The sequence below is a fragment of the Grammomys surdaster genome, unplaced genomic scaffold (genome assembly GCF_004785775.1).
Source record: "Grammomys surdaster isolate TR1022 unplaced genomic scaffold, NIH_TR_1.0 242, whole genome shotgun sequence".
In the NCBI taxonomy this organism is placed as follows: Eukaryota; Metazoa; Chordata; class Mammalia; order Rodentia; family Muridae; genus Grammomys; species Grammomys surdaster.
Genome location: NW_021604687.1, coordinates 9,534,403 through 9,555,673, shown reverse-complemented (window position 1 = coordinate 9,555,673; position 21,271 = coordinate 9,534,403). Strand labels below are relative to the sequence as shown.

Here is a 21,271-nt window from a genome sequence, read left to right as displayed (position 1 = left end):
AAATAAAGGGACTGCAAAGAATAAGACGTGTCTGTGCAGCCTCTTCCTGGACCTTGGTGACCTCAGCCGGTCTCTGTGTCACTGTCAGTATTTGATTCTTGCTACTTAGAAGTTGAGTTTCAGGGCTTTGTGAAGATACTGAGACTTGGGATACTGTGGCTGCTTTGTCATAGTGCTTTCCGTCAGGCATTTTCTTGTATTACTAGCAGGACTGCAGGCAGTTAGGATATTGCTTATCTAATGTCATTCATATATGGCCAACACAAAAGCTTTATCAATCACTGAACAAAGAATACCTCTTTGAATAGGGATATAGACACCATATGTTGAGTACTATAGTAGGCTATATGTATAGATTGCCGTATTTGTTTGCCTACACATAAACATATATACATACACACATATGCCACTAGGGAAATATTTTTTGGACTTCAACTCTGGGATTCTATGCAAAGTGTCTGGCGCAGACAGCCTAGACTTGATAATGTATCTTCAGAAAGCATTTGTATATATAGGGATGAAACAGTGACAGAGGCCATAATTTATTTGGCTTCTTGATCTCTTTGAGTCACTTTCATGATAATAAAATATAGTTCAAACAAATTATTTGCTGCAAGAGTGACTGTGGGAAGTATAAATTAAACTGTCAGTAAGGAGGGCAGCTTTGGGAAACAGAGCACAGGCGTGCGGATCATGTGTCATACACAGTGCATGTGTTAGGAAGAAAAGTTGTGTTATAAAAATTGGAATGTGAATTCCATACATGTCAGCTCCCTTTCTTCCACAGTCTGTGTGAATGATGGTGTTACCATATTTGACGGCAGCATCAAATATGAAGGGTAAAGGGTGGTCTTAACATTTTGTTTAGTTTAAGAGCTATAGTGCTTGTGTCTGAAATAAAAAAAGACCAAAGCATTTTTTTTCACTGTAAATAACATTATATATTATTCTTAAAGCTGGTTGTCTTAATATTTTTGCCCTTGCTTGCAGTTATTAGTAGTGAAAGTAAGTTTGCATGTCCACTGTTTTTTGGATATTAGAAGTCCTATAACACCAGGTTCATAGTCATAGTCATGTGACATCAGAAGCCAAAAGAGACAATCATGTTATAGCATAGAGATGGCATGTCTGTGCACACATATGTGTATGCATGTGCCTGTGTCTCTTCTACAGCCAGCCTGAGTGTTAGTACACAAACAGCAGATCTGTTGGAGACTGGGACATGAGGCTTCAGCTACTGGGTGCCTCAAACACATGTGGTTTCTCTGGGGACAATGCTTTTGCTCTGTAAACCCTAAGGAGCCTTGGGCTTGAACAATCACTTTTCTGTTACTTGAAATAACTATCAAAACTTGAAAAATGTCTCATTCTTGGAGATGGAGTTGCTGGTGAAATTTAAAGCTGTAAGCAGTTAAGATTATATAGTTACTTGGATCAAGTGTTTAATCTACCCCTTTTGTTTATATACTAAATTAAAAAAATATAAAGGGAATCTGTCTATACTGGAGATTGCTACTTTTGAATAATATTCACAGAATACTAAATTTAGTACCCTGATTTATTTAAGGTACAGAATTGTTGTAGAAATAATTTTATTGCATCAAGCTATTTTAATTGTATACATGCCTAATTTGAAATGTATGTTTTAAAATACATTGTACATTTTAAATTAAATAATATCTGCCCTTGAACATCTGATGCAATCGTACATTGAGACTATAAGCTCAGATATTGAAGAAATGCTGGAGTTTGGGAAATTCTGTTATCTTGGGAGCAAATTATTTTCAGTACCGTACCAGTTTTTCAGCTTAAGAGTAAAGCTGGGAAGAATGCCTTCAGCTATTAGTTTTCCTGAATCCAAAGACACGGGTGGGGCAGGATCAAAAATACTCATTTGATCAAAGTTATTGGCTCTGAAGGTATTCTTACCCGTGTAAGGAAGATGAAAGGTGTTGTTTTTATTGCAGGCTGGTAACAGTGTAATTCTGAACTAATTGGTGTTGAACTGCCAATCACCTGGGGGAATGCAAATAGATACTCTTACAATTTCCTTTGAGGTAGTGAAATCTTATGTCGGGGCTGGAAGAAAAACAGAATAATACCGTTAAATTGACCTTAAATGAGCTGCTTTGTGGTTTTCTTGGAGAATCCCTTTTTATTTTTCAGGACTTGTCCAAACAGGTTTTTGTCTACAATTTGACTTATTGACTAGACAATGCTGACACTGAACATTTTGGGTTTGTTTTGAAATAAAATAATGATAATATAGCTTCTAGGATGTTTTCATTTTTCGTGCAACTTAAATTTATATAATAGTTGAGTGTTTGTTTACAGTGTGTCATAAGTCCTCATACTGGCCATTATTGACTTTGGTCTTTTATAGTGAAAGATTCTATCCCCAGAGCTTGTTTTTTGCTTGGGTATTAATATATTAGCATGTAATGAAGGAAGGGAATGTCCTGGAAAACTCATGTCGGGTGACTTTTTGGAGGACAGTAGGAATGTGTTCTTGGTTTTCATGTGGAAGAAGCTCCTCTTGGGTATTAGGAGTTAGGGTGCCTAAAATTAAAAGCACATTTCAGAAATGTGACTTCAGGGGATTGGTGAGATGGCTCACTAATTGCTCTACCAGAGGACCTGGGTTTAATTCCCAGCATCCACACAACAGTTTACAACTATCCATAACTCCAGTTAAGGGACACCCTCTTCTGGCCTCTGAGGGCACTGCGTGCATGTGGTTCAGGGAACACATCATAGACACCATAAAATAAAAATTTCAAAATGTCACTTCAGTTATTTTTCTTGAAGAAACATGCATTCACTCTTCTAAACATTTATATTAATCCTTGTAGACATACCACAAGGTAGGCTGCTACTCTCTTCACTTAATTTCGAACTACCAGAAATGCTCTCCCGGTACCATTCTTTTCCAAAGTTCAGAATAGTTATCAGTTGTTCTCCAGGCTTCAAAATGTTTACTGGCAGTAAAATATCACTGTTAGCTATTTTATACTTTGATTTAAAGATATTTAACAGTCTTACAATCCCGTGCTGTCCCTTGCAAGTCTTCTTTTTCATATTCCCTTGGGGCTGCCTACTAACTCTGTATCCTAATTACTTTCATTTCGCTTTGTTTGCTAGAACCTGAAAACTAAATATGTAGTCAGACTGTAGTAGTTTGGGTCACAGTGCTTGAGTATCTGTGTACTTGATGTAGTCCTACTCCTGTAAAGATAAAAGTTGAATATTAATGAATAAAATAATGAAGCCAAGGCACCCTGGAGGCAGCGTAGAACTTTCAGCCAACAGGTGGCACTAGATCTCTATTTCTAGTGATGCAAAGAAATCAGGGGGTACAAATGGGAAACTTAGGGTCTGTGACTCCTGGGTCTTAAAAAAAGAATGCATTTGAATTTCTACAGTGGCCCATAGTGAACCTATGTGGCCCAATACTAATCTGCATCTTTGCTTGAGAATGATCATTGTTTGCCTCTACTAGTAAGGTTAGCCTTCTTTCTTCTGATTCAGTTCTTTTGGCTTCTTGCTTTTTTAGTCCCCAGGACCAAGCATGGTGAACTTCCAGCTGTTTGAAGTACCATCTATCCTAATTAAGTGTGAAGGAAGTGACAGTGAAGACAGAAAACAGAAACAAGGGTACTCCTTTTAGGGTCAGTGAAGAAGAGGATTACCTAGCAAGTGAGACTTACTTAACAGTTAATTGGAGAGACAGGAAAGAATTTGTACAAGACAGAATTTGTACCTAACTTCCAAATGTAACAAGATTGGCCAAGAAGATGTATGAAAAAAGAAAGCAAAACTATCTAGAACTTAAAAAAAAAGAAGTAAGTAGAAAATGACGACCCAGAGACTCCCATTTCTAATCCACAGAACCTGTGAATCTGTTACTTTGTTGATATGATTCAAGTGAAAGTCTTGATATTCACAGGCATACAGGGTGAGGGCCCAGTGTAAGACTGCAGGAGGAAGGGCAAAGAATGGAAAGACAATGCACACATAAGTGGGAGCGGTCTGAGGAAGCTCTGAGAGCCAAGGAATGCAGGTAGCTGGGTGCTAGAAGAGACAAACGTTGATTCTCCCCTAGAATGCCCTAGGGGCAGTCTTACTGGGACCTTGATGGTAGGACTGTAGACATCAGAGACTGCAAGACAATAAACTGATGCTGTTTTGGGTTTTAAACTTTATGGTAATTTGGTCCAGCACCATTAGGAAATTAATATAGTCTTTCTGAAAAATTAATCACCTGGCAGGTTATGAATCACAGACCAATAGGAGAAAAACATTGATGAAATAATAAATATAGACCACAGAGGTAAAGTACTATTGTAAGCACATATCTCGATGAAAAGAAAATAACAAGTGAGAAAAGATGCTCAAGTAAGTAACAGGGAGTTCATCATGCTGACTCGTGAGTGCACATTCAAAGCCACAGGGGCTCGCGGAGAGATTGCCACATGGACGTTGACATCTCTGCTAGGCCAGTGCTCTATGCCTTTTCCTCCAAACAGGGATTTAAAATACTGAAATTTATCCTACAACAACTCTGACTTCCAGAAGTGATGTGAACAATTGCTTACAAAAGAGAGTTCAACAGAGAAGTCGAGCTGGTGCCTGCCTAACTAGAGTTCACCCCTCCTGACTAGTATACATGGTACTGGAAGTACTCTGTATGCTACCATAGAAGAAAGGTAACTGCCAGCTCAGCTGTAAACTTCTGATCTGCAGCAGTGACCTGTCTGCATGATATGCTGGTGTAACAGTGGCACAAACACTGTAGGAGTAACCAGCTACTCTGATTGGATGTAAAGCCCACTCCAGGAGTTGGGGCCTATGCATGACACTGCTTGGGTAGCCAATAACCTGAAACTAGATAGGTCATGGGTCTAGGGAAAATAAAATACTATTGTCCTGCTAAAGGAACATAGCAGTAAAATGATGCACACACACGCACACACGCACACACACACACACATGCACAAACGCACACACACGCACCCACCCACACAAACCCACCCACAATGCAGTACACCATTTCTCAGCCATCATCAAAATTTAGGTGGGTACTACTACAGAAACCCACAACTGAACAAGACTGATTAAAAGTGATAGATTTCAGAATACTGAGTTCCAAATGGGAGGTCTTTGTCAATCCCTTCCCTTCAGGGCTCAGGGAACTATGCAGAAGTAGAGATGGAAAGCTTGTTAGAGCCAGAAGAGATGGATGACTCCAAGGAAACAGTGTCTTCCAGACGTAACAGAGCTGATGCACATACAAACTAGAGACATGCACAGGATCTGCACGGGTTCAAGCCCGGGGTGTGGGGGGTGGGAATCCCAGAACCGAGAGGAAAAACGTAGACATGATCTGATCAAGAAGCTATCTTAAAAAAAAAAAAAGAAGCTATCTTCAATTTGCAAACCACTTGCAAAGAAAAACTGGTTTTCTCCAATGGAGTCTCACTGAGTATATTAACCACACTTAAGGGCAGGCTCCATATACTGAAGTAGATGGCTAGCAAAATAAAAAAATAAAAAAGAACTCAATGGTATTCTTTTCAGACTTTTTGGCTGCAAAGAATATTGCTCTGTTTGAACATAGTTACTGTTCTCTTCTATATATATTATGGTTTCTATTTTCTTCACCTTTATGGCTTTTGTTTGTGTGTATGTTTCTTGTGTTCTTTTAAAAAAATTTTGGTTTTTTTGTTTGCCTGTTTTCTGAAGAGAGACAAAAAGAAAGGAAAGAAAGTGTAGAATTGGGAAGGTAAGGGAAGTGGGAAGGATCTGGGGCAGAAGAAATTGTGATCAGAATATATTGTATGAAAAATTATTTTTAAGAAAGAGTTCAGTGTCAGACTTATCATCTGCAGCTTGCAGTTGTAAAGTTACACACACACACTCCCTAAGATATTACTTAATGATTAGGGCCAAAAAAAAAAAAAAAAAACCAAGCCAATCTTGGTGTATTCCTTTTACATCTGCACTAACACCTGCATTGACACCAGACACTCGTCTTAGTATCACACGGGAGGAAGAATGCAGCATTGGTCTTCAAATAATATTTTAGCAAGATGAAGATTTGGAGGAAGGGGTGAGGAGCAGTGAGGAAATGGTTAGGTCATGTGGTTGTAAGTCTCACCACGACACAGAATGCTGTACAGAAGAGCAGGCTGTAGGTTAAGGTTGTTTATACCGATTACTACAGTGAAACTCTTCCTTAGTAGGAGTAGTACAAGTGAGAAGGTAAGCACTGGAATACCCAGTGAATCGGGGAAAGGTTTATCAAAATGCCGTGTAGCTGAGGAACGAAGGAAAAGAAGAAATCAAGGCAAATAAATAGTCCACACATTTGCCCTGTGTAGAGGGAAAGCCTCCATCCTTACACATCAATCTAGTGTGTGGGAGACACAGTTTAGTCCCTTGATGTCACTGTTGAGCTGCAGGAAAACCACATGGACGCTTACTCTGGCTTTGTCTCCTAACTTTCAGTTATGTGAAACTATTTCCTTATTTTTTAAGCTACTTTGAGTCTTGTGACTTAGAGGAAAGCATCCTGATAGGTCCATGCCTTCCCATGGGTGAGAACAGGGAGAATCATAAACCTAGAAGGTCAGAAAATTTCAGGGGAAGACCACAATAATAATTTAGAATTTAGCAGACAAGAAAATGTTGGCATTAGCCAGTTTAATAGAACAAAAGGAGTCTAATCCTAAGTCATCTATACTTGCTTTATACTTCAGAATCCCCAAAGTCACAAGGGTCACTACCAGATAGGTAGCACGAACTAAGAAATTGAGGGCTTGTTAAAAAGCTGTCATGAAGTGACTTAATCACTATATTATTTGCTTCCATCCAAGGTACCAGACACTTCCCTCTTGTCCATCTTAGAAGAAGAGTAAAAATTACTTTGTGTAAAACAGAGTGTCTCTGGCCTGGTAGGGCAGGAGCGCTTGCAGACAAAATACGTAGATTCTGTCATTCTTCATTTGCATAGCTGAACTTGAATTTGAGAAGGAAGTCAGGAAGGTTTTCCTCAGGAACGTGCCCAGCCTAAGAGGAAAGCTCTGCAGCTCTCGAAGTAGGGAGTCACTGTCTTGTTAGGAGTGAGGCACATCTTGTCAAGATCCTCCAGAAGCCTGAAGCTCAAAGTGGCATTTATTCCTCATGGCTTCATTCTTAAGACACAAGAACACAATCAAAACTCTGGCGACTGAAGAAAGCCTCTTGTGTGAACACGAGCAGATGTAGGCATGTAGTTGTGGGGTGCGTGGAAGAATGGCTAAAGATGAACCCCTCGTGCCCTGTATGGACAAAAAGGCGACTTTCATGAGAAAGACCAAGGCTCCACCATCTGGGACATCCAGTTAACAGAAAGAATTCTTGAAGCTTAGAAATAAGAAAATAAACCAGAATGACAATAAGTAAAGTGTAAGAGATAATGTTTCAGACCAGTAGAGCGAGCCTCTAGCTAACACCTCTTCCACACAGGATTACAAGAGAGAATATGGTGGGGAAAAAAAAGGATCAAGAAATTGTTCTGATCTGAAATGTGAATTTGGGGATCGAAAATGCTCACCTGTGCCCAGTGGATATGTCACTGCACAGACATGTATTCACAGCAAGAACACTGAGAACAGTTTACAGTGGCAGACATTCCTAGGATAAAACAGAGAGTTGCTACAGACTTCGTAAAAGCAGTGCTGCAGCTGTAGGCTTAAAGGCTTATCTCCAGCTTGTGGTGCTATTTTGCACAGTGGGTCTCAACCTTCCTAATGTGTTCCTCATGTTGGAGTGACTCCCCAACCATAAAATTATTTCCATTGTTACTTCATAACTGTAATTTTGCTACTTTTATGAATTGTAATATAAATATGTTTTCCGATGGTGTTAGATGACCACAGGTTAAGAACCACTACATTGGAAGGTGCATCTTAGCATCCAGAAGCTGGAGGCAGGTCCTTCTCCACTCTCTGCTTCGTGGATACCTTGAGGTGTGAGTTATCTGTAAAGCACCTCATGATGAGGTAGTATCAGGGAGAAGCAGGCATTGAAACAAGTCCAAGGGTTAGGGCACTCGGCTTTGTGCACACTTTATTTTGCTAAGGGTAAGACTTAAAAGTCACTGAAGACCAAGACAAATAGTGTGGAAAGTTGATGTTCTGAGTTATTCTGAATGCTGATACTATATTTTACTGAATGTAATTAGGATAAACTGGCTGTAAAGACAAATGAATGAGGGTGGGCTACTTAGCACGTCATCTTGTGGCAGGCCCTCTTTGTCTTTTCTCTGATAAAGCCAAAGCTCTGCATCTTTCCTTTCCTAGAAGAAGTAGGGAGCATTCCCATGCTTTCATTCTGAGTCTAGTGACTTAAGGCCCTGACGATTGGGTTGACCTCTTCCTGCTGTGCTGGCTCCAGAGACAGACCTTACTGAAGGGGTCTCTAACATTCTTACCTCTTCTGGCTTACTTTTCTTGTCATTCTCACCTATTATTTCTAAGTCTCAGTGAAGAAAAGACAGACCCAGAAAGAAGCTGGATTCAGTTGGATTGGGCTCTCTGATGGGAAAACCAAAGCACAGAAAGTATAATGCATTGGATAGGGAGACAAGGTTATTGCGGATAGCCGAACAAAGAGGTAGGCTTAGTTAATCTGAGTAGGAGCAGTCTCTGTAGATGAGCAGTCTTCAGGCCATACAGAATCCTGGGAAGAAAGCTAAGGTGGACATTTTGTGCACTCGTAAACAACAGTTGCACTTGGACCAGGAAAGAAGGCCTTGCCATTCATTTGCCCATGGGTCTGAGGCTTTGCAGTTCTTCACATGGCCCTGACCATATCAAAAGCACACACTCAGGACTTCATTCATTCAGGGCTCTCTCTGATCTTCATACTGCTGGGATAGAGTTCCTGACACTGAGGCTTCCAGCTGCCTGTGATTTTCCACTTGCTTGTATATGTGCTGCTTTTATTCATTGTTTTATTTATTTCTTTTGAGAATTTTAGACATGATCATTGCATCTGCATCACTGGCCCTTTCTATCTCCTCTCTAACTGTTCCATCCTGCCAAATTCATGATCTCTGTAATTATTATTATTACATGTAAATACACTCATATGTACAAATGCATATATGACCTACTGAGTCCACTTAGTTTTGCTTGTATACGCATGGATCCAGGACTAACCTTTACTGGAGAGTTTTCTGTTAGCCTGTTCTGTGAATTGCTTACTTTATAAACTAGGGAGTCAGGTTCACTTGCTGTCACCAATGACTTCTTAACTGATAGAGATGAAACTTGAAATAAGATTTAGCTAGGTGATGATTTCAGTGAAACACATGCACATTTGTGACAAGTAAAACCCAAAAAGGAATGAAAATGTAAACGTTCTCAAAACATAATTTAAGAAAATGGTCATTATGAAATGATAAAATGTATGTTGTATATTACTTGTAACTATCAGTCTTAGAGATTTAATAAGGGGGACACTCAGCAGCCAAATACACATCCATAATGAAACCCATCCCTTAACAATGAAGGAATCCTAACCTGGCATGCTTGTGTCTGGGGGTTTCAATTCACCTGTTTCAGAATTGAAGCGATCAAGCAGAAAGAAGAGGAAGATGTTGCACATAGACCGTTGCAGAAGCAAGCAGAAAGCAGGACTGAAGGAAATCCACACGAGAAACAGGAGATGTGATCTGTTGCATTTAAGAAAATGTACATTTAAGTAGCCCATCACTTTGGCAAAAATTCAACAGTTGGTCACACCCAGTGCTAACGATGATATGTAAACAGGACTTTTCAAAAGCTATTGATAGTAGTCAGACTTGCAATAACTTGAATTATCATGGTACATAAAAACATTTGGAGAATGTAAACTTTAAAAAGTTCCTAAACCTGTAATGGCCCACTATTCTAAAGTTTGGCAATGTATTTTACAGAAATCGTAGAAGCAAGTGAATTGGATATGCTAATGTTCACTAGAATATTGACAAATGGAATAGTAATACTGAGTTAGGCTGTTTTAATCCAGACTGTGGCTTGCACACTCAGCTGTTAGGAAATAGTTACTGACAGGCAGCAGCAAACAGTCAACTAATATGTCTGGCTTGATAGTCGTATAAGAATTTGCATGAGAGAGAAAACCCATATGTGAGACAGAAGTCAAGTATGAATGTGAGGACAGCTGTAGAAGCACCAGCCACACTGGTGATAATTGTCATCGTAGGGAAGCAAACTGGAGAGCAGAAGGTCTTGATTCCTTCTACTTGGTATGGTGAGCACATGAAAAAGAAGCAATAGAGAGTAAGGGAAGACATTTCCTAAAAAACACGATCTTCAGTCATCAAGAGCATGGATCCTCTTGAGCAGTGGTCTTCAACCTTCCTAATGCTGTGACCCTTTGATACACTTCCTCTTGTTGTGGTGACACCAACCACCTCATGACTGTAATTTAACTATTGTCATGAATCACAATGTGAATATCTGATATACAAGATAACCTGATACATATCCCCTGTGAAAGAGTCATCTAACCCCCAGTGGGGTTGTGACCTACAGGTTGAAAACCGCTGCTCTAAATAGTTAGTTTCTACATGATTCACTACAGCGTCTGTTCCTCCTGGCTCTCAGTGAGCACCACGTGTTTTGTATTGTAACTGCTCTGCCTGGTCTCCAAGGTTCCCACTGCTACACTTAAGACTGCTTTTGCTTTAACAGGGCTGTCTTCATCAGTTGAATACAACGTAATGGAATTGGAGCAAGAACTTGAGAATGTAAAGACCCTTAAGACAAAATTAGGTATTGTACTTTTTTTCTTGGTTTATTTGTTGATTTTAGTTAGTTATTAAGATTGTAAAATAGTCTTAAAATCGTTGAAAATTTAAACTTTGTGTTAATAACTTGCCGTGTTCAGAGTCTGACTGGTTTTTCTTTTGGGAGAGGGTAAGTATATATTTTCTGAAATTACTTTTGAGCCTTATTTTTTTTTATGTGTATGAATATTTTTCCCGAATGTCTGTGTATTCCCTAGAACTGGAGTTACTAATGGTTGTGAACCACCTTGTGGGATGCAGGGAATGAGCCTGGGTCTTCTGCAGGAGGAGCAAATGCTCTAAGCCACTGAGCCATCCCTCCAGCCCCTGAAGTTACTTTTCAAATATATTAATATTCAAAGATGATGTGGTTTTGGCTCCACTTGAGTAGATTTTTCCTCTGTGTGGGTGAAGACATGCCATGTACATAGTGGATGTGGAAGTCAGAGAACAATTTGCAGGGAAGGGTTCTTTCCTTACATCATGCGGACTTCCAGGACTGGACACAAGTTGTCAGGATGGTGGCAGGTACTCTTAGTCACACTGAGTTGGCTTATTAGCCCCACTTGCATTGTTTTTGAGAAATAATATATAAACGACTCCTCTGTCAAGTGATTTTTAAAAATGTGCGTTTAAGGTTTTTTTTTTAACCACTGATTATGACATGCCGTTTTCTTGGTCTTTAGTTATACGTTTCATATATCTTGGAGAGATTTTGCTGTTAATTTCTTCAAATATTTTTATCTTCTACTTGTGTTACCCTTTTCAGGGTTTCAGTTATTTGCAGATTGCCTGTAGCTCCAGGCTGACTCTGTTTTACACTCCTTTATCTTTGTGTTTGGCTTTGGATTTTTGTTATGTTTCACTCGTCTCAGCCTTTTATTTTTTTTTCTTTTTTTTTCTGTAGGTTTGATCTGTTTCTTACACCAACTGCTGTATTTTGGTCTCAGAGACTGGGTTTTTGGTTTTGCTTGTGCCTATTATCATGCTGCTAATTGACATTGTTAAATTTGTTTACTTCTGTGTGTGTGTGGGGGGGGAAAGTAATATAGTTATGAGAGCACTCTGAGTATATGTGTATTTGTGTGTGTGCTCACATGCGTGTAACCAGAGGTTAATGGCAGGTTTCTTCTTTGATTGCTTTCCACTTTGTTTTCTGAGATTTTTTTTTTTTTGTTTCATTGAATTTGTAGCTCACTGATTTGTATACAATGCTTAGCCAGCGGCCCCCAGAGATGTTTTTGTGTCTACCTTCCAAGCCCTGGGATTCCATGCATGTGCCCTTATATCAGGCTTTCTCATGTGGATTCTGGTGATCAAACTCTTGCTTTCATGTTTGCACAGCAGGTATTTTACCAACCAAGCCATTTCTACACCCTCTGAGAGCTGTGCTGGCTGCCTAGTGTTAGTGTGACACAAGCTAGGGCAGTGATTCTCAACTTGAATAGTTCCTCATGTTGTAATAACTCCCCGACCATAAAATTATTTTTGTTGGCACTTCATAGCTGATGTTGTTACTATTATGAATCATGATGTAAACAGCCATGTTTTCCAGTGGTTTTAGTAGACCCCAGTGAAAGGGTCACTCAATCCTAAAGTGGTCAATCACAGGTGGGGGAACTGTTGAACTAGAGTCATTTGGAAAAAGAGAACCTCAATTGAAAAAATGCTCCCACTAAATTGGGCCTTTTTTGATTAATAATTGATGTGGAGGGCCAGCCCATTTTGCCCTTGTGGAGATGGTCCTGAGTTGTGTAAAGAATCAGGCAGAACATGCCATGAGGAGCAGGCTAGTGAGCAGCATTCCTCGGTGGTCTCTGCCTCAGTTCCGGCCTCCACACTCCTGTCTTGAGCTACTGTCGTGACTTCTCTCTATGACAAGGGACTACAAGTGTAAGCTGAAATAAATCCCTATCTCCCCAGGTGACTTTTGGTCATGGTGTTGTATATCACAGTAATACAAACCCTAACAAAGCACTTCTAATACCTTTGCCCGTGAATTCTGACATCTTTGTTAGCTTCTGATACATTTCAAATGATCGGTTTTGTTTTATAGCATTGTTTTTATTGTGTGCTTTTTTCTATGCTTGGCAATTTTTGATGCGAAAAATAGGCATTTGGGGATTCTGATTTTTTTTTTTCAAACTTGGGAGGAAGAAGATTTGGTTTGGAATGCTAATAACTGGTTCAGTTACCTAGAATCTCAGTAGATTGGCTTGGAGCACTGGTACTCCAGGGCACCTGCACCACTGTGTGCAGTGGCTCATGCAACTGTGGGGAACTATTCCTTCATGCTTGTCTTTAGCCATGGATTATTTCATGTTTGAGTTGAATATCTGAGGTGACCCTTGGCAGACTTTTGTGTTCTTTCTTTGTCCTGAAATCTCGTCTCTGAAGACTTACTAGTTGGTTTTCTCAAACTCACATTTCATGTTTTCAGGGTAGGAATGAACTGAACTTTTTCTTCGTTCCTTCTCTTAGCATCATGTTGTGGAAACTCTCAAGATGGTGAGCTGGGTCATTTAGTTCGTATTGTTCTCTGTTCCCAGAGGCCATTCTATTTCCCATGACCAGAAGTTCAGGGTACTGAGCACTCTGTGTGTGTGTGTGTGTGTGTGTGTGTGTGTGTGTATGTGTGTGTGTGTGTGTGTGTACATGGTTGTGTGCATGCACAAGCCTGCTTACCTGTCTTTTTCTCTTTTCTTTTGTGGCTGTGGCTTGATAATTTCGTTATTTGAAAAATTATTGGTCATTATCTTATCAATTTTTATCTGTCCCATTTTCTTTTATTTCTTTAGATTCTAGTTAAACACACACTAGACTTTCCCCATTCTTCTTTCACCTTTCTGTGTTCTATCCTCCTGTCTTCTAGTTTGTCTCCCACTTTAATATCTCCCAGCTCTGCCGTAACTGTTAAACTTTTTGTTGAATTCTTTATTTTAGTTACAGTATCTTTCAGCTCTGGGATTTCATCTGGCTGTTTTCATTGGTTCAGATTTCTTTGTCAGTCTGTTGTTTTGTCGCTTATTTAGTTGACTATCAGTCAAGGCCTCTTTCTCTTACGTCTGTGTGGGCACCAAATGAGGGTCTGTTTCTGTTGTTCTCTTTCCTCTTTGCTTCCTAGTAATATTTGACTTCTAGATATTTCTTACACAAAACTGTAGAAACTTTAGGACATTTTCTTCTTTTGGGTAGGCTCTTAGAGTGGCTCTGCCTGCCTGCCTGCCTGCCTGTCTGTCTGTCTTCCTAGGGTATTGCTTTTCATTGGTCCTGCTGGAAAGCCTGGGTGCTTTGACTGCTTCCTAGTGACCTCTTGGTTGGGGCTGGCAGCACTTCTGAGCTCCAAGCCTCTCAGCTCCATCTCCATTTCCTTCTCACAGCTTTTCTATTACTGAGGTCTTGAGGGAGGAATTAACATAGCAGGCCTACTTCTTTATCTGTTTCTTATTTCTGAGATGTTGCCCTCTCAATTTCTAGCTACTTTGGTAGCTCCCGGCTCCATGGTTTATCTCCTTGCGTCTGTTGGGTTTCCTGAGAGTTTTTCCTCAGCATTACTGCTTTTGCTTCTTTTACAAAAATAAAGGGAAAACATCCTCTGTGTGTGTGTGTGTGTGTGTGTGTGTATGTGCATATCTCCTTGACTATATGTGTGTCACATGTGTGCAGATGCCCTCAGAACCCCGGGAACTGGAGTTACAGGTAGTTGTGAGACACACAGTGTGGGTGCTAGCAACCAAATCTAGGTCCTCTTACTGCTGAGTCACTCCATGTCCTTGCAATTGTCTCCTGACTTCTACTCGATTTCTCAGATTGTTGAACCTTTGCCAACTCCATTCTGAAAAATGCATTGCTGGGAAAGGATGCTCACAGGAGGGAACCGCCTCCATCACGTTACACAATGCCAGCCTTTCCTTGTCACGTTGTTTTAATGTATCTGGAGACTGTTTTGAAGTTTAAATTTTCTTCCCTGGTGTTCATGGCACAGGGAGAGTGTGGTACAAAGTAGTTTGTTTCAGCTAGAAGTTAAATTCCTTTATAGTCTTTGGAAAACAAAGTGTTCGTTAAGCCTTGGGACCTGAAACTAGAAGGAATTATTATTCGCACTCCTTTATCCACTCAAATATCTTCCTATATCAGTATATACATGTATATCAAATGTCCATATTCTTATCCTAAAAGTGAACTATTTATTAATGATATATTTCTTTAAAAGCAAAATTGTCTTTACCGAGCTGAAATTTAAGCCTCATGGGATTGAGCTTTTAATGTTGTAAGCTGATTTTAAATGGATTTTTATAGTTTGTAGAAGATAATTAAAAAGTTTATCTTACAGTTTACATTTTTTTTCAGAAAGCAAAAAATAATGTTTGCTGGTTGAAATATACACTGGCATATGAAAATATGAACCTGGAAAAATTTTTGGAAATTGCTGAAATTTTTATTTTATTTTGTTTTCTTTCTAATAGAGAGGCGAAAAAAGGCTTCAGTATGGGAGAGAAATTTGGTGTATCCTGCTGTTATGGTTCTACTTCTCATTGAAACAGTAAGAAGCTGTTTGCAAGCTTGAGTACAGTGTATTGTCTTTTGTGTTTCCCTTAGCCAAGCTGTTCCCAGGGAATTGTGTTTCTGTTAACAGAATCAAAATCCATCTGTATCTCAATTTGTAAAAATTCAGCAGAGCAAAAATGGAAATGAATGACAAGTTGTCATAAGTCGTCCTCATACAGCAGGAACTTCAAGCTTTGCTTGAGTAGAATTAGGAAAACACAAAGCAAGGCTGCTGCTCCAAAATCTTCAGGAGTGCATTCCTTTCTATGATGAGCTATGGTAAAGCTCACCCTAGTAGGGTATGTGAAGCTATAGGTCTCTCACTGAGACGTCTACAAAGTAAACACATTCACATTGTTATCTTCTATCATGAGCCTTGAAATTATAATTTGTAGAATGTTTGGAATTTGTCAATTTGTCTTGGGAGTTCTTATATATACTGTATAGAGTATACACTCATTATAGGACCATCCCCCATTCTGAAAGACACGTTGTGTGTATTGTCAAAAGTCGTGTTTGAAATTGAGACCTGACAGTACCCTTTCTGTTGCAGTCCATTTCAGTTCTCCTGGTGGCGTGCAACATTCTTTGCCTGCTGGTTGATGAGTCTGCAATGCCAAAGGGAACAAGGGTAAAGTTAAATGCATTCAAAAGTCTTTCTCGGTGTGTGTCTGAATATTTTGTATAAGCTCATGGAAACATCTTTCTGGATGTAAGCAGTTCAAGCCCTATGAACTTCTCTGAATAAAAAGCTTTTACAAACATGTTCGTTCATAAGAATATATACATAATATATATAATGTATGTATGTATGATATATATATATATATATGTGTGTGTGTGTGTGTGTGTGCTTTTGTCTCTAGGGCATTTCTTTCAAGTATCTGAGTTATTTATAGACTTCTGTGTCAGACTTGATGTTGATTTTTACTGAAATTTTTATTTGTAATTCTTTAAAGAAAATGCATGTTCTAAAATACTGATTGAGCTAGACTTGACAAAGTATGTTGGAAAAGTAGAGGGACTTGTATGTCAGAAGTATCACACATCTGACTTAAACTGCGGCTGTTAAAGGAGAGTTCAGATAAACGTCTTCATGAGTTAACTTTTATCTGCTTTAGAGATTGGTGATTCTGCTGGTCATGGTGGCATATGCATACAATTCTGGCACCTAAGGGACTGAATGTTGTGAGTTTGAGTTCAAGACCAGCCTGGGCTACATGTTAAGACCGTCTCAAAGACAATCCCAAACAAAAAAAGTTGATGATTTTATTAGAGTCTGGCAGTTACCCTATTTTAACTATATGTTAGGAAGATGCTTATCATTACATACTTACTCTTGACATACAGCCTTTTGTCTTTTGCAGTGTTCTTGCCTCCTAAGTGCTGAGTTTTGTGCCACCATATTTACCTTGCAACACTTTTCTAGGTACCCATAAAGTTTGGAAAACATCCCTCATCTGCTGTTGGTGCACAGGCACACACACACATACGTGTACACACTCATGTGCAGGTGTAAACACATGTTTTGGGACAGGATTACATGTCACTCAGCCTGGCCTCAGACTCCTTATGGAGCCCAAATGACCTTGCACTTCTTACCCTCCTGCTCCTGCCTCCTGAGTACCAGATGTGGGCCACCAAACCTCGCTGCCTTTGAATATGTAAAGTGGGTATTTGCTTTACATTTTGAAATTCATTTTGTTTTCCTAAGTCAGCAGCTTTCCAATCCTCACAGTGGTGACATTAAAACCCTCCTGACTTACTCTGTCATGTTTCTCTCTAAGGCAGATGTTGTCAGTCTCTGTCTTAATTCCTTTCCATCCACCTGAGACGAAGAAACCCTGCTTTGAATTTCTTCAGCCATTTTTGTGACGTTCATAAGCAGCAGCATGTGTGAGAGCTCCTCCACCTTACTCACCCTCGTGCCCTCAGCTCTCACTGGAGGCCTCGTACACAGGATGCTGCTCCTCTGTAGTACTGGCTTTGCCTTTTTCCTTTATTGTAGTCCCAGATCAGGAAGCTGCTCCTGTGACTGGTGCTGCCTCTCCCTCCACTGTAATGTAGCAGAAGAGCAGGGTGCACTCTGTGCCATCCCCTTACTGCACAGTCCGGTGACTTGTGCTTCCAGGCTCCCTGCATGCTTGTGGAAATGTGTGAGCGCCTCTTAATCCTCCTGTCATTGCTTTTGAGACAGTGAATATTCCAGAACACGTTTTTCTGTCTTGCCAGTATCCCTTTGTAGGGGAGGAAAGTAGGATCTTTTCTTACCTAGCTCAGGTTCATGATAGAGGCCCTAGTAGCAAAAGACAGACTAATGAGAGAAAAGTGGATGAAATTATTTAATATAAAAAGTATGAAAGCTTAGCTTCCATTTGTTGAGAAGAGTGAGGGATGTGCTAGACCAAGATGGTGTGGTGCACTGCTCTTGAACCCTACGCTCCACTGCTCCTGGGTCCTGCCTATAGGGAGAAGGAGGCTCAGCCCCATAAAAAGGTGCTAATTTGGGATTGAATTGAATTAAATTAAATTTAAAACCTGACCACTTGCCCTTGGGTATCGTCCATGTTCTCTTAAGTAGCAAAGGTTGGCAAGTCCCACTTTACTCATGTCTGGAATTGTTGTGGGTTATTCTTACTCTTTTATGTCCGAATTAGACTACATATGTAATGTGTGTGATATTAGCGATTGTTTTCCATTCTATTAGGCTGACTATGTTTTGCTTTATCTCTGCTGTTGTAATTTAAGACAACTGGGGGATGGTGATGTGTATTTAGAGATTATCCTTTAATCTCTAGCAGTAAGCTTTGAAAATATTGTTTCTACTTTAATGGACTGATGTTTGCTGTCAGTTATCAGTATCTGAACATTATTTGTTCTGTTTTGTCTAAGTAAAGGTAGGTCTCGAGATTAGGATAATATTTATAAAAAAGTACGTATTACTTTCTATTTTGTTAAAATTACTTTTTTTAAAAAGTACTACCAGTCACACTTTTGTAACTGAATTATCTAGGAAAATTTGGGAAAAGGGAATTGGATATTCATTGCTTTGTTTGTAAATATATCTTAAGTTTGGCAAGCTTTATAGTATATTTTTTATGTGTTGATTCTATATTGATTATATATTATTCTGTTTTAAAAGAACTAAAACAAAAAGACCTCCTCAGAGAGCAGCACCTTACAACTGGCAAGGGGGCAGCTCAGTAGAACTAGCTAGGTGGTGGGGGCACAGGTGAGCTATCCCCCAGGGTATGATCTTGTGAGAACTGGCCCTGCCCCTAGCCTGTGCAGCAGGGGAGAGCTGGCCTACAGGGCATGAGAGCCTGAGTGTAGGCCAGCTGGCCCTGCCCCCTTACCAGTTGCAGAACTCAGGAAAGTGGGCCCTGACCCTTGCGTGGGGAGTGCTGGAGAGCTGTAAGCTGACCAACTTAGCTACCACCCAGGTCCAGATCTAGGGTTAGCCTACCCCAACATCTACCTCATCTGTGAACTGTTGGAACTCATGAAGCGGCCAGACCTGCAATAACAAAGCTTCAGAACCTCCACGACACAGGGCAACAACAGCAAGCTCTCTGAGAGCAGCCCCAGTGAGGATCCAGCATTGACAGTGTAGCAGAAGCCAGAGGCCTCAAACCAGTCCAATAACTTACTGCAATGAGCAATGAGCATTTGCATGAAAAGCTCTTTGGCCAAAAGGGTATACTGTGTGACACGCTGTAGCACGCCTCAGCTTTCATAGTGAGATTTTAGTTTTAGTTTTTTTTTTTTTTTTGCGGGGGCTGGGAGGTTTGGGGAGATGAGAGGGATAGTGGGGCATACTATGAAATTCACAAATAATCAGTAAAAAGTTGAAAAAAAAAAGAAAGGAAAATAAAACATAAAAAAAATCCCCAGATAGTAGATTGTTCAATTTTATAGCAATAATCATAATGATATCATTTTGTCAAATAACTTAAAAGTACATTTGAGGGAAACCAGGTTATTTTTGAACTTGTTAAAATTAATAACATGCTGTTGAGTATGTGAAGAAGTCAGTTAGCCTTTGAAGGATTCGTGCTATCTTAAGGTGTTAAATGTTCCTAATTCAATTGCCTTGTGTAATGGCATCACTGGATTCTGAGGAGTGTCTTCCCTGCAGGGCCCTGGCATAGGAAGCGCCTCTCTCTCCACTTTTGGCTTTGTGGGAGCTGCACTTGAAATCATTCTGATTTTGTATCCTTTCTTCAGCTGAATGTTATGTCTGTTAACAAGTTCTCTGTCTAGTTTCTGGGACAATGGTAATTTACTAAGACGTTTGTCTGGAAAGAGGAACAAGGCGGTCAGTCCTCTGCAAGCCTAAGTGGCTGTTTGTTTGGCTTTGCTTTTCCTACGGACTTTAGACTTTGGGAAGTGTGCATTCTCTCGGAGAGTTTTCCTTCATTCTCACAGCTATCTCATGGTGTCTTCTGTTGTTGGTTTCTATAGCCTCAGATTTTTTGGAAACTTTACACCCAAGAAGGATGACACAACTATGACAAAGGTAAGGTAAAGTCTTGGATGCCAGCGGCTTTTCTTTTGCTTCCAAGATAAACAAGTGTTTTAGTTTGTAAGCACCCTGAATAGCTCATCTGGGCCGATAGGTATTTGTAAGTAGCAGACACACAAAGGAAGGTTTTCAGAATGTTGAGGGAGTGGGGAGAGGATGTGCTCTGTGTAATTTGGACTGCATCCATTCACTTGTAAATGCATAGAACCACAGCACTTGGTAACTAGCTGTGGAAGTCTCCTGAAAGGACCTTTTTTCTTCCTAAGGAAAACATATTGCTAATGAGTAACTTGGACTGTGCTAACTGGACTTCAGGCGCTTCTTTGAAATCTGAAGAGCTTAGTTGCTACCAGTAGTAGAGACAAAGTATTTCAATTTCTGAATAATTAAAGTGAGAAGGAAGAAATCTGCTCAGAGACACTGTGGTGTGAGGCTAATCTGACTTTATACAATGTGTTAACTGGCTCCAGAGGTATAAAGGTATAAGCTGTTATATTACATAATAAATAGATCTTTGTAAAATAATCTCACAGGCTGCCTAAGGGGAATAGCTAAAAGCTGCTACCTTTCCCATTTTTATTATATAGTCTATATTTACAGCCCACAAGTGTGTGTGTGTGTGTGTGTGTGTATGTGTGTAAAGAACCCCCTCTATAACATATATTCCAAATATGGAATATCTATATATCCATCCACAGAGATGTATCATACTACAGGTTCCTTAAAGTCAGCTGAGTAGCCAGTATCTAGTTGAGTTGACTATAAATACTAATTGGTGTTTTCAGTGCCTCTTAGTGGAGGAGAGTGAGTAACTAGAAGATACATTGCAAATGAATTACTAGATTTAGATGTTTTTGTTTCCAGTGTTCTTAAATCCCAGAATTTATGCTTTTGATGGTTATATAGGTCAGAGTAGATGTTATCTGAGAACTTGACAGCAATCAGCCTTTAAGATTTAGTCAGAAGTCCAAAGGTATTCTTTTTTTAATTTCATAGGCAAAGCTTTCACATTACCTACCACATTAGAATAATATAAAATATATATGATTTATGTATTCTGTTGGCTATATATTTACACCTATGCCCTGTGTTTTGTGGAATTCATAAATATAACTTTAAAAGGAAAGACTCATTATGTTTAAATTCTACTCTAATGGTTAGTGTTATTAAGAAGTTGCCAGGCACTCCGAGGGCACTGGCCTGCACTGCCTTCCAAGAGTGCTGAGGGCCCTGCACTGCCTTGCACTGCCCTGCACTGCCCTCCAAGAGTGCTGTGAGCCCTGCACTGCCCTCCAAGAGTGCTGTGGGCCCTGCACTGCCCTCCAAGAGTGCTGTGGGCCCTGCACTGCACTCCAAGAGTGCTG

At 39.9% G+C, this 21,271-nt stretch overlaps 1 protein-coding gene across 2 annotated transcripts in view; it reads left to right on the top strand.

Moving 5' to 3' along the window:
- The window catches only part of Lmbr1 (limb development membrane protein 1), a 139,623-nt gene that overhangs the window by 100,817 nt on the left and 17,535 nt on the right, over nucleotides 1-21,271 (top strand). For both annotated transcript variants that reach the window (XM_028774682.1, XM_028774683.1), the window contains 5 exons: nucleotides 10,740-10,820; nucleotides 15,301-15,377; nucleotides 15,936-16,013; nucleotides 19,521-19,594; nucleotides 19,811-19,901. In XM_028774682.1, coding sequence (XP_028630515.1) covers nucleotides 10,740-10,820; nucleotides 15,301-15,377; nucleotides 15,936-16,013; nucleotides 19,521-19,594; nucleotides 19,811-19,901 — 401 coding nt within the window. The remainder of the gene's footprint in view (nucleotides 1-10,739; nucleotides 10,821-15,300; nucleotides 15,378-15,935; nucleotides 16,014-19,520; nucleotides 19,595-19,810; nucleotides 19,902-21,271) is intronic.